Genomic DNA, 14,521 nt, shown 5'->3' with positions numbered 1-14,521 from the left:
TGATTAATTTTAAGATATTTATCTCAAACCATCCTAAGTTCATACTTACTTGTTTTTCCTTTCAGTTTGACTTTATCACTCTTCTTCTTGCCGTTCTTAGCATAGATCTTTACCAGATATTCAGTGTCTGGTACGAGTCCCTCAAAGACAGCCTTGGTGACCTCTGGGTCGTCTAGGCTAAGTTCTTTGACCTCTGGACCATCCTTTTCATCCGCCGGTGTGCATGTTAGTTGATAACCAGTGATGATGCCTTCCGGTTTCTTCCAAGAGGCAGTGATGGATGTATCCTTGCATTTTACATATGCTTTATGCACTCTATCCACTTTCACAGACTCTGACAAAAACAAACAATGCAAGAGATATCAATGAACAGGAATAACATTCTTTATGAATAATAAATATGCTTATTAACGAAGGTCAAGATATGATGTGATAACAATCGATAGAAATACTTTTTATTTAATAACAGAAGCTATTGAGCCTGCAGGGCTAGTGTTCTAAGATGGCAAGATCAATAGCATTGCATATAAATATATAGTTTATGTAAATACCTGCTTTTACAACAACTCTCTGTGGTATTTTGTATCAATAAGTGAATGGTCAGTATAATTCTTATACTTAAGTTACTGTGCAACCTCACATTTAAAGTGTTCTACATGACATTGCAGTATATGTAAATACCTGCTTTTACAACAAATCTCTGTGGAGTTTTGTATCAATAAATGAATGGTCAGTATAGTTACTCTGCAACCTCACATTTCCTTTGGGGTGCTTTGTGTTAATGATTATATCACCAATACTGACATGTAAGACAATTAAATTTCTGTAATCTCCATTTTTTCAGCCTGTGATTCATATCTATCATGGAAGTTAACATAAAATATGAAAATATTTAGATAGACAATTCCTTGGACCACTTTAGTTATGAGCAGAGGACAACAGGTTAACTACTGTACATTAGGATAAATTTGTCACACCTCAAAAGATTGTTGATGAAAGCATAAAGTTAGGTATTTCAGTGCAAACCTGAAACAATCAGTGATAAGTAACTTCCGGGAGATATTCTTTTCACCCATTTAATAACTTACCTACAACAATACTCTCTGTAAATATACAGACTACACAATAAAATAACACTATGAGATTGTTGTCCAACACAAAGTGCCTAACACAAAGAATGATAAACCATTCATTTCCCTGGAAATCAGTGAACAAAGATTAGTAAAATTTGGAAAATCATTCAAGATGACATGCATTCATTTACTGGATATCGACTTTAAAGCGGGAATCAGGGTTTGACAAGACTGATTATGCTTTAAAATGTACTCAGTCACAACTGTAACAAACTACAAATTACTCTCAACTTCAATGATACAAAAAAATTAAAAAATACAAGAAGCCGGTCATACCTCCAAATTGTTCTCATAAAAAAGGAGCTGGGACTCCATGTTTGTTTGGTACAAATAAAATGCTGTCAAATTGGGAATTGAGAATTAAACCATGAATCTATGGTATGTGCTTGTATTAAATCCTTACCTGTTTTTGCTTCAGTGGCTGCTTTCTCACTTTGACTCTCACCATTAAGGGTATAAATATCGATAAAATACTCAGTTTCAGATTCCAGTTCTGCCAGGGTGGCTGATGTTTCTTCTACATCATTCACAAATAATTCCTTTTTACTATCTTCATCTTTCTTTTGTCTGTACTCTATCCTGTATCCGCTCATCGGGCAATCTTCCGGTTTGACCCAGGTCAAAACTACTGAATTCTGGGAAGGCTTTGCCTTTAAGTCACTCACAGGTTTGACTTCAAGTGGTGGTGTTGCTAAAAGATTACAAAGACAATATTTTGTGATTGCTATGAAACAGTAAAATCTAAGTATTATGTGAAAAGTGTCCTGTAATATGTATTATGTGGAACACGATAAATAACTAGGTTGACTTGATTAGAATTTTAAAGAAGGACGTTCTGTAAGTGGTCTCTCTCTTTTTGCTATACATTACCTGTTTTAACTTCAATACTTGTAGCCTCACTGCACCTTTCTCCATCCATTGTGTACACATTAACCACGTACACCGTCCCTGGTTTTAGCTTTGTGACAGAAGCAGATGTTGCCTCTGCATCATCTAATGCAATCTCTGATTCATCCTGCTCCTTCTCCTCCTTCTTCTCCTCATCCTTCTCCTCATCCTTCTCCTTCTCCTGCTCCTTCTCCTCCTCCTTCTTCTCCTCCTCATCCTTCTCCTTTACCTCCTTCTCCTTCTCCTTCTCATTCTCCTCGGCCTCATTCTCCTCCTTCTCCTTCTCCTCCTCTTTCTCCTCATCCTCTTTTTCCTCCTTCTCCTCCTCCTTCTTCTCCTTCTCCTCCTCCTCCTCCTCCTCCTTCACCTCCTTCTCTTCCTCCTCCTTCTTCTCTGCATCCTCCTTGTGACCTTTCACTCTGTATTTGACTTTATATCCTGTGAATGGAGAGCCTTCAGGTTTAACCCAAGTCAAACCAATGGAATTATGGGTAGCTTCTGCTGTTAGATCTGTCACCGGATTCAATGATTGTATGGATTCTAGAGAAATAGAAACAAAGCTCCATGTGGTGGTGGTGACTCAACTGTGCTCCAGATGAAGATGAGAATATCCTTCCTAAATGATGATTCAATTTAAGTTTGAACTAATTCAAGTATGCAAACAGATTCCACCAGCGAGCGTACATAACAGCTAGGCAGCATACTAACAGATGAAAATATGTTCTATTTTAATGTTCTATTTTGAGTGATTTTAGCAGAGTTCTTAAAGTCATCAGTTTTCAAATGTTGACAGTAACAGAGAACATAAAGTGTGTAGAGGAAAATATGACACACTGTTTGTTGAGATTTAGGTTTTTCTATATCTTAAGTCAAGATATGATTGTTAAAAGGTAATATGAGAGATAAACCTTTCCTTACACCAACATTTGGATCACACAAGATGATCTGTGATATCATTACTACACGCACATGGTCTCTAGGAGTTTCATTTTCCTTTTGATGAGCTTGCATGTTGATGATTTATATTGAAAGTTTCTCTGAAGGTACAACATTGTGACAATTTTTCTTTGTTTTAATATCACGAACCCATAACCGATCTCCATTTTCTTTCAACTGAGGATGTATTACTTCTACAGGACAATACAGTGAGCTTCTAGAACAATACAAATGAGGTTCTAAAGGAGGTTTACTCATATTCTAGCCAATCACACCATTGATAAATATTAAAGACCAATTTGACATTGTTGATTGAGAATGATCATTGAGCTCTGTAGTATGTAGCTAGTAAGGGTATATTCTCTTACTTGTTTGTATGGTAAGGCTGACTCCTTCACTCTTTTTGTCTCCATAGTTAACACAGATCAAAACCATGTAATCCACTGATGGCTCCAGACCATCAACTTTGACCTCTGTTTGTTCAGCATCTTCTACTATAAGCTCCTTTCCTTCTGAATCTGTTGCAAGATCTTTGTAAGAAACAACATAACCTTTGACCCCTCCCTCTGGCTTCTCCCACTTGAGGGTAATGCTGTGCTCTGTTACTTCATTTGATAGATTTACAACCTCGGGCAACACTTTAGGCTCTACAATGGAAAAGAAAAATGTATCTAAAAGGTTGCTTAAAAAACTCACACATGCACAACAACAGAAAATCAGAAATGGGACAAAAGGAAAAACATCAACAATACAAGACCTATGTCAAACATTCCACTAGGTTTGTTTCAAGTAACAATGGTTATTGGATATTAAATACTGCCAGTCATTGTAGCTAAATAGAATGAAATTTCACAGAGAATAAGCAGCTAGGATGGCAGATCTGGACAGCAGTTGTTCTTCTTACTATGTGTAAAGAATAAACAAAAGATGACCCAAAAATATAAGCAAATATTGAAAGACCAGAGGGATAGATGACACATTTTATCTTTGAGAAAAGATTGTGTTAGCAAACTATTAATCTACTGCAAACACCCCCAAGACTACTTGAGACAGCTTTCTGATAACGATGCAGTTTGTTAGTATCAGTACTGATGTTTTCTTTTTGTTTTTTTTAATATTCCCCATATTTTTAATATAAAATATTTATATATAAATAAAATGTAAATAAAATATAAATAAAAATATAAAATATAAATAAAATATTTTTTTAATACTCCCCATTTGCTATTGTCTGATGGCAACATTTTCAAAACTCATTGGATTGATATGTTACTCACAATTTAACATTGAACTGATGAAAGAAAGAAATCTAGTAATGGTGTCCTAATTTGAATGATTGCATCTCATTTGAATGGAGACTTTGTAGGCTTAGTACACCTCAGGAAATTTTTGTAACAACAGCCAAACCGGCTTACGTAAGTTTGAAGGCAAAAACTAACTAAAGACAATGACTATAGGGATGATAGAGAATATTGATCCACCACTAAAATACCCAAATCATCCCAATTTTATCAAAACCTAATACCCTACAGAAGGTGCCTTACTTGTCTTGACTGATAGAGTCACTGATTCTCCGATCCTCTCACCATCCACAACTTTGACACCGATCACGTAATCTGAATCCTCTTCTAAACCCTCCAACTTAGCTTCTGGATTTTCTGTTGAATCTATTTTCATCTCTTTGATGGTCTCCTCCGGTTTACTCTTCAACGATGCGGTCACCAAATATCCTGTGACACTGTCCTCTATTGGTGACCATGTAACGATGACAGTATCTTCCGTGATCTCTCCGGGAGAGAGGCCGGTCACTGTTTGTATTGGGACTGGTTCTGGAATGAATACCCAAGTATTAACACAATAAGACAAACATGGCTACAGGCTTTACAGCAGCTTCATATGGACTCTTAAGCTTGGGGAACTTTTCAGTATCTTGGGAGGAAGATTAATTGTTGTATATGTTACTGGTTATCAAGAAAACTTAATGTACACTATCATATAAAACATATATATTACCTTTTGCTCAATGTTCATGTGCTAATACCCATTTAGACCTTGCAAACAGTGCCGTACACGAGATCAACAAGTGAGCAATAAATAGTGCAGAGATGCATAAGAAATCAAACATACCAATGTGGCCTAAATCATAGGAGAAATAGTCACAAACTATAACATGTCATCAGTACCAGAGCCTCCATAGGTAATATCAGCATAGAATTTCACATGCCAAAGTTTTGCTATCAACAACTGTATTTTCAAATCAGATCACTTCTGATATATGGTTATGATATCTACAGGACAAAGTAATATTAGTCTCTTTTGGAGTTTGCTGTTAAATTGTTAAAGTATGTGCAAAGTGAAACTTACACATTCAAACAAGGAGATTATTTGCAGAAGTAAAAACTTAAACATAACCTAACTATAAAGTAAGTGCAATAGGTGGAACCAATTTCTTAATCTAAAAAATCTCTTAAGATGTACTGAGATTAATAGTGATTTTTAGGACACAAAACTAATTAAAACCATTTTTCCTTACACCAATATCAGCACCACCACCAGCACACATGATATCCTTACACCAATATATCAGTACCACCACCACACGAAGGAAATAATGACATCCTTACACAATCGTCAGCACCAACACCACACAAAGGAAATAATGACATCCATACACCGCCATCAGCACCACCACCAGCACACAAAGGAAAATGACATCCTTACACCAACATGAGCACCACCACCACACAAAGGAAATCATGACTGAAACCCAAATGACACAGCCTATCTTGGAATGATGTCAAGCATATGTTGCCTTCACCAGTAAGTTCTATAGAACAACACTTTAGCAGTTAAACACCGACAAGAAAGTCTACTCGTGACAAATTATTGATACTCCAACACATATATAATAAAACACCAATTGTTCAAAAAGTTGCCTTACAATAGTATCGCCCCATGAAATTCCAAAATAAATTGATCCCAAAGTAACAACTGAAACCATCAACATCCATATATGACAACCCTTTACTAGAAAGCTTGTCTCTCAATTGTGAACAGTAAACACTTTTAATATCTGAATACTGAAACATGCTAAATTAAGTACCCAATATCGTTCCGTTCTTCAAAGTTTTTGTTTTTATTAAAACTAAATCTATACATAAATAGTGATTAGCAACCACTTAAGCTTTTCACACTCGTCTTGCAGTTAAATCCATTTAACCACCAAATACAACAAAATTACTGAAAATATCAGAATTAATATTAAAGTTTCAAGTATAAAGGTGTCCATTTACAATCAGGGTAGTTTTCCAAGAACTTCACAACATTTTATCTGTAACTCTCAGCAATTGTCATGCATGACATATTTTATAGATTCTCAAATGAACACTTTAAATTTGAACATTTCTGTCAACTATCCCTACTTGGTTAGTGGGGCTGAAGAAGAAAGGAGTTCCACAGGAAAGTAGGCCTATGTATAAGATATTTTTACCCTATCAACAGTGCAACACAACATGTTGTTAATAGGGATAAGTATACTTTGCTGCACTTCAAACCAATTTTCAAACATTTCACATTCGGATTGTTAGCTCTGTAATGATAAATTCCTGCCAATGCCAAGCACTTTACTCTTTTACTATGTTAAAATTATTATCTATATTAAAGGATCATAATGTGCTAAGGTGTCGAACAAACATCATAAACAGCAACCCATGCGTGCGTAGAAAAATTGCAAAATCTGTGAATCTTACCTGTTTTTGCCGCAAGGTATACCCTATAGCTTTCTCTTTCTTCGTGAACCGTGAAAATTTCTATGACAAACTCTGTGTCCGAGTCGAGACCATCAAAAGTGGCCTCATAATTTCTGGGGCCGTCTAACTTAATTTCCTTGGTGTCAGACTCTGACCCCTCTTTAGGTATGCAAGTCAGACGATACCCAGTAATATCACCGCGCGGCTTTCCCCACGTTACCTTGATAGCGGTTGAAGTGCTGTCAGCTTTGGCTGACTTTACTTTAGGAACTTTTGCAAGTTCTGCGTATATCATTCCAGAAGCGAGCATGACAGGTGAAAAATACGATATAAATAAAAACAAGATGGAAACAAAATATGCAGAATGATAAACATAAACACAAAGAAAAATGATTTTCATGAAACGATGTAGTCATAATCTTGTTTGAATTGGAGAATTTTTTCTTAAAATGCCAACAAACAATTCTAAAATCTGTACATCTGAATGGTGATTTTGACATTGGCATGCAGGATGATGATATGAAAGAACAGATGAACAGTCACAGTAGTGGCAACGATATCTTGAGAGCTTTCACTTTGAGAAAAGTTCATTTTATCATCAAACTAAAGAGCAGAGTAACTGAGATCTGATAATATCAAGGGCAAAATTGTAAGGTTTTTTTTATCTGGTTGTCCCTTGGAAAACCAGCCCTTATTTTCAGGTTGACCGAACAGCAATTGTAGTAAAGTAAAATAAAGACCAATGCATACAGTACTGTAGTAGAGATGTGTAGGTTTGGTGAATAGAACACCAGCTTTGGGGGTGATAGCAATTTATCAGTTTACCTATCACAGGTATTTAGTTTCAATGCGATCTGAATTTGAAGTAGAGCTCCAAGGCTGATTTTGGTTATCCAATTTTGGTCGTGTCGGATGACTGGAGTACCACAAAAATGTGCCCTGATATCTAATGTTGCACTTATATTTATTTGATCATCAAAACTATTATAGGGTAATGTTGAATTCATAGCTTATTTCTCATTTATGTAAACTATGAACTACTTATTTCCATCATTTGAATGAAGACAAAATTCTCTGCCTATTCTAAACATCCTATGCTCACTCAAAGCATAAAAGCTTTTGCAGTATAAGTAATCAATAGTAATTTAATCTTTTCGGAATTATTTAATATCTGTAGCTCGCTTAACTTAATGACTTTCTAAAATATCATATAATATTGCTATTGAAACCAGATTCACAAAAGTAGAAGGTGTAATTTTTCTGTGAGACCAGTATGAAATACGTTTTGTGACCACCAATGGGCAAGTAGGATGAAAGATCCATTTCTTGTATAAAGAGCAGGGTAGGTATTAATTTGCCATACACCTGAGGTTTATGTATGGACTATTGTTTTGCAAGTAGAAGACTTTTCTTTAAGGTTTTTACACATTATGTTGTGCATAAATACTACAAACTTACAATATATTCTATTCTAAAACATATCTGTATGGCAAAACACAATTACTTGAACACACAATCAGCTGCTATATATAATAAATAAATTTTCATGCTACGTTTGTAACTTTAATCCCTTTCTATCTCTCTCTCTCTCTCTTTGTCAACTTCCTCAGATGAAGTATCTAATGTCAGTACAAACCTGTTCTGCCTTTAATTGTCACTTTTTCTCCTTTGGTTTCCCCAGCTAACGGGATGATATCAACAGTACACTTTAGGCCAGCATCTAAGTTTTTAAACTCTGCACTAGTTTCATCTGGATTATCGATCTTCATCTCCTGAGGGTCCTTGCCTAGCGGGGTTAGGACCACCAGGTACCCGGTGATGTCACCACTAGGCTTCGTCCATGTAGCTGTCAAGGAGTTAACCTTTCCCTTCAATGCCTGATCCGTTACTGGTGCAGGCACCACTTCTGCTGCCCCTGAATATATCAAAGAACGAAAGAAAGAAATTGTAAGGTTAGTAATCAGAAGGACTGAGGAACTCCCTGTATCATAATTTTTTCAGTAATAATCGTTCCAGCCACCTTCACAATACTCATTCTGAACAGTTCCTTTTATGGATGAAACTTTTATGGTCATGGTCATCATCATCATGGTCATCATCATGGTCTCATGGTCTCATGGTCGTCGTCATCGTCATCGTCATCGTCATCGTCATCGTCACCACCACCACCACCACTCACCCTCGCCGTCGCCGCCGCCGCCGCCTTCGTCGCCGTCGCCACCGCCGCCTTCGTCGCCGCCGCCTTCGTCGTCGTCGTCGTCGTCGTCAATCAATGAAATTATTGGCTTTGTTTAAGGTTTTAGTCAGTGAAATAAGGATTACAACTCCTGTGCCCAATAAACTCATCTCTGGGCCTGACTTGAGTTGGATCCCTGGTAATCATTTCTTCCTCTCTTCACAAATATGGAAACTAATCAATATTTTAGTTTGGACTCAGAGGGAACAATATGAGACAATCTCAATATCCAACAGCAGCCTCTTAACCAGACTTTGATCTCACCTGTTGTTTCAGAGACAGTAACTTTCTCGCTCTCCTTTTCACCACTGATTGATATCACCTCAATCTTGTATTCCTTGCCAGGGGTCAGACCAGTAAACTGGACCTTGGTGGTTTCTCCATCTTTAGTCTTAACTGTGGGCTTCTTTGCATCACTGGGATGAATTTTGACCTTAAAGCATGTCACGTTGCCCTCAGGCTTCTCCCAAGATACTTTCATGGTATCCTTTGTGGCATCTACCTTAAGGTTGCCCACTTTACTGGGTACTGATGAAAGAATGTAACATACAATCAATTTAATTCACTTAACACAAACCTAGCCTACTTTGCATATAAGAATGAGAGCTGATGTTGTTAATAGCATTAACTGTGGAACCGCAAATTTCCAAGTTTGTGGACGAAAGTAACTTCACACTTTGTACAAAACTAACATAGCTCAGGTAACTTGAGTGAATCTGGTGAGAAGTCAATTACACTTTTTTTAAAGTTTAGCTATCGCATTGTGAGTCAGGAATCATACAATACAAACTACACATGACATGTCAGACTCTTGTCAAGTGTGCTGCCAATTTGACAAAATTTAGACCAATCATACCCAAAAGTAGCTTAACTGCTAGAAAGCAGACTCATCATTTCACTAACATTGCTTTTTAGGAATTTGGAGAAATAATGCTTGTAAATAACAATCACACAAAGTCATTTATTGATATCAAACAATAACAACAATATGAAAAAAATGACTGGCATACTAGAATGTATCATTGGTCTATTTCAAGGATTATTAAAACTCTGGCTTAAAGGAGCCAAGGAATTTTTAGCTGAAGCAGGACTGAAAACCATTGACCTCAGAAATTACAAGCCCTACACTCTACCAACTGAGCCATCCAGACGTTAGTTGGTGGTGATCCCTATATAGCCATTTGATGGAAAGCGCCAATCAGAAGCCATAGTACCTTGTGTATTGCGATACCAGTTCCATTCCATACAACCAAAAATGGGAAGAAGGGAATTTCAGAGAAGTTTGGTTTAACATGTATATTATATTAGAAAACAATGGAAGAATGACTGAGGAATGATCAACAAACTTCCACCTCACCTGTCGTGGCCTTTAGTGAAACGTTCTCACTCTCAAGGTCCCCATTAATAGAGATAATATTGACTTGGTACTCTCTTCCTGGGGTCAATTTCTCAAACAGAACTTCAGTGAGCTTTGAATCACTGCTTTTAATTTCAGAGGTTGTAGCATCCGGAGGGTCAAGTGTCACTCTATAACCTGTCACTGCTGCAGGTGGTTGCCAGGTTACGGTCAAGGTGTCAACGGTTGCTTTTGCTGCTACTGATGTCACACAGGTTGGAGCTGTAACAAAAGTGAATCAAGATTCCTGTAAGTCATATGCATGAAATAACTATCTATAAATGAACCTTACCTAAACTAACATCATTACCTATCTTACCATTATAAACCTAAACTAACCTCATTAGCTATCTAGAAGTGCACCTTACCTAAACTTACATTCTTACCTATTTTACCATTACCTTACCTAAACTTACCTTATCAGCTATAGTGAACTTTACCTAAACTTACCTCCTTACCTACTAAACTTACCTCATTGCCAATCTATAGTGAATTTTACCTAAACTTACCTCCTTACCTACTAAATTTACATCATTACCTATCTTACCATTACCTTACCTAATTTACCTCATTAGCTATCTACAGGTGAACCTTACCTAAATTATCTCCTTACCTACTAAATTTGTCATGTCTGAGAGGGATTAAATGTTACTGTGACATGTCTCTTCAATATAAACATCCTTCACAGACTTTCAGTGTGCAGAACAAACTATTGCAGACAGGGTCGCACATACACTGTACTACAGTTAGTTGACATTAAATGTATTTATAATACTGTAAAGATAATCTTACCAAACACAAATGTTTTATAAGCTGACAGAACGCTCTGCACAAAACAAATAATTCATACATTCCAATGCTTCCCAATAAACATTCTGTGATTTTAAACCACTACTTCTCACTCACAGTTATATTATGTGAAGGTTCATGTTTTCCATCCCAGAACAAAACTACTCAAACATTCGGTTCGTTGGATTCCTTTAAATTCTAACCCAAATCAAACCGCTTTTTCTGTAACAAAATTTAAAACCTAGATAGTCTGTAATGCTACAGAAAAAAAGAAGACTTCACTCTAAAACTGTCGGTCCAATGCCCATACCTGCAGGTGCTTTCCCGACAAAGAGTTCTCTTTCAATTTTCCCGTCATCCTGTCCGACATCCAACCACCTGCAGATGACAAAAGTAATCATCAAAATCATTCAACCTTGTCAGAGAGGAAGCAAAAGGTTAAAAGAAAAATAACACACATTTCTTTTCACAACCAATTTGTGGCATCTTTGTACAATCTTCTTGCACTTACAGAGAAAAACATGTGTCTCGGGTACCAAATTCACATGTGAAAACCTGTGATTATCTCTGACAACTTCCTGGAATTTAACAAACATTGACACAGATTTGACAATTTTCTCCCCTTTTTCACACATGTCCACAGTTTTTCCTGGCACAAAGTGTGTAAGAAACACATATTGACACAGGAATCTGTAACTAGAATTCCAATATTGTGAACATCTGTAAACCAGCAAGGTTTTCTGTGATACAGAATTTTCCAACTCGTTTATGTATTGTACAATTCTTGAATTGGATTGTATCAGGTTTTTCACTTGTAGAAACATGTATTGTTACACTTTGTCAAACATGTCAACCTACTGGTTTCCACACATTTCCAAACACGCGATTTTACCTGTGCCATTGGTTCCAAAAAACACACGTTTTCCATGTTTTTTTGTAATATGTTTTATCTGTTATCACAGGTCGGATTGCCACAAGCTTCTTGTTTTCTTGTCGGGGTGGTAGGTATCCTCATTGAAGGTGTCTTATCACACTTTTATCATTTTTTTCTGTATTTTGATGGACTTTGGTTAGTACATTACATAAATATTGACCTACAAACTTTTCTGGATGCTGCCAAAATACATCAATATGCTGTTTAAGTCGCGATTCCTTCAAGCAAATAATACCACCAGAGAATTCTACTAGTTCTATTTCACAGTACGATTCAGGATTTACAGAGCAAAACTAGAAAACCTTTTTCACTAACCTCTTGCAAGGAAAGAAAAACTCATTCTTAGCATTCTTGGATTCTTTGATAACAATCTTTTCCAGGTACCAGCCTTGTCCTTTCTCTTCACCATCGTGTCCGACCACAACCTTTTGAAGCTTTCCCAGGGCAACTGCCTCGATCTCAAACACATCCATTTGACCGTTGGCAAACATCTTTTTGTTATTCTTGCTCTTCATTAACTGTCTTGATCCAGAATCTGTATTTTTACCAAAGATGTTGAGAGAGACCGTCGCTTTGGTGTCAGAATCAGCTTCACTGCCGGTGAATACTTGAATGTAGTACTTGATCACTGAAAAAAGATCAAAAGGTTAAACATTAATGACATGTGGTAAAGAGCAATGGTAGTTAAAAGGATGACTCTCTAGAGGCAGAATGTTAGTCTTGAAAGAAGGGGTGGGGGTGTGGAGGGGGGGTAATGAGTGCTAGTAATGTTACTACAGGTATTCTGGTTTTCAATTTATTCACTATTAAAATATGCTTAATCTATGGAATCCTCCTTTGTGGGGAGAAACTGCTAATGACGTCGACTTCTCAAGAAAGGAAGAAATGTTGATGTCTAATAAATTGCTTTATATATTCAAATTACTCAAACAAATAAACAAAATATATATGTTAACAACAGAGCACCTTCAGATGACATTAAACACCATCTGTGTTTGATAAATTTGTACTACATTTTAAAACTGTCATTTAAAGCCAAACGTGTTATGGTTTCCCATAAAGTTTTGTGTTACATCTGAGGAACCGACCTTAGAATGGGTCTGTGTCTTAGTCTAAACAGTCCAATCACTTTTATTGATCAACCCTAGAATGTTTAAAGGGTCATTTCTCACACATTAAAAGCGCTATAGATGTTCCAGTTGGAATGTGCTTTGCCAGCAGTGAAATTTAACAGTCTACAATATATCAAAATGATATTTGTGTCTATACTCATCCTTTAAGGCTATGATACTTACTTGCATATGTATATAACATAAAATAAGACATTCTACACAGTATTCTTATGTGACAGTTCTTTCAGAATAATGTACACTAATGATGCTCTCTTTTTGCTGACCATTACAAAGTTTACACCCTAAGTGATATTAACAAACATTTCAGGACTATTAAATTTTGTAAACCTAGAACACTAACAAAGAGTACTGCATTGGTTCTATGACCTTAATGTAAGACATTAACTTTCTATCAGTGAAGCAGCATTAACCAATGAATTTTTATATCCAAGAACACCTCCCCCTCTCATACACCTCCCCCTCTCGTACATCCCCCCTCTCGTACACCTCCCCCTCTCGTACTTCCCCCCTCTTGTACAACTCCCCCTCTCGTACACCTCCCCCTTTGTACACCTCCACCTCTCGTAAACCTCTCCCTCTCGTAAACCTCCCCCTCTCGTAAACCTCCCCCTCTCGTACACCTCCCCCTCTCGTACACCTCCCCGTCTCGTACACCTCCCCCTCTCGTACACCGCCCCCTCTCGTACACCTCCCCCTCTCGTAAACCTCTCCCTCTAGTAAACCTCCCCCTCTCGTAAACCTCCCCCTCTCGTACACCTCTCCCTCTTGTACACCTCCCCCTCTCGTACACCTCCCCCCTCGTACACCTCCCCCTCTCGTACACCTCCTGCTCTGGTACACCTCCCGCTCTCGTATACCTCCCCCTCTCGTACACCTCCCCTCTCGTTTCTTTGAGAAATTACTCTTCAAACTGTGATGGAAAATATGTCACTAGCTAATCACTAAGTCAAAAGTATCAACCCAGCCTATAGCAGCTGATACAAATGTCAGAGTTGCCTTATTTGGGGGTAAATAAAGGCCAAATACTTACCATTAGCAGGTTTCTTCCCTTCCTGTGCAATTGGAAATTCTCTCCACACATCTAGATCATCTTCTTCAGGGGAGAGCCATCGATTTGCTTCAAAGTTATGAACGGTGCTAGAGTTCTTGTCAACGAGTTGGAGGGATTTTAAGTGCCATGAATTCTCCTTTGATGGATTCTTGTGACCGATTCTGACCTTTGAGAATTTCCCGATATCACCGACATTGATCTAAGAGAACCAGAAAACAACAATTGATGAAATAACTTTATATGTATCTAAACAGAACTTTTGAAGTTCCTGCTACT

At 37.3% G+C, this 14,521-nt stretch overlaps 1 protein-coding gene across 4 annotated transcripts in view; it reads right to left on the bottom strand.

The window, feature by feature from the left end:
- LOC139974565 (uncharacterized) overlaps positions 1–14,521 on the bottom strand; it is a 135,385-nt gene that overhangs the window by 28,880 nt on the left and 91,984 nt on the right. For 3 of the 4 annotated variants that reach the window (XM_071981798.1, XM_071981794.1, XM_071981797.1), the window contains 12 exons: positions 14,225–14,444; positions 12,377–12,689; positions 11,438–11,505; positions 10,300–10,560; positions 9,207–9,470; positions 8,343–8,621; positions 6,707–6,988; positions 4,502–4,786; positions 3,326–3,604; positions 2,004–2,561; positions 1,537–1,824; positions 50–334 (listed from right to left, as the gene is read on the bottom strand). In XM_071981798.1, coding sequence (XP_071837899.1) covers positions 50–334; positions 1,537–1,824; positions 2,004–2,561; positions 3,326–3,604; positions 4,502–4,786; positions 6,707–6,988; positions 8,343–8,621; positions 9,207–9,470; positions 10,300–10,560; positions 11,438–11,505; positions 12,377–12,689; positions 14,225–14,444 — 3,382 coding nt within the window. The remainder of the gene's footprint in view (positions 1–49; positions 335–1,536; positions 1,825–2,003; positions 2,562–3,325; positions 3,605–4,501; positions 4,787–6,706; positions 6,989–8,342; positions 8,622–9,206; positions 9,471–10,299; positions 10,561–11,437; positions 11,506–12,376; positions 12,690–14,224; positions 14,445–14,521) is intronic. The other variant, XM_071981795.1, reaches the window with a different exon arrangement.

The sequence above is a fragment of the Apostichopus japonicus genome, chromosome 9 (genome assembly GCF_037975245.1).
Source record: "Apostichopus japonicus isolate 1M-3 chromosome 9, ASM3797524v1, whole genome shotgun sequence".
Taxonomy (NCBI): Eukaryota; Metazoa; Echinodermata; class Holothuroidea; order Aspidochirotida; family Stichopodidae; genus Apostichopus; species Apostichopus japonicus.
Note: the sequence above shows the minus strand (reverse complement) of the source record. Positions and strands in the feature narration are given on the sequence as shown.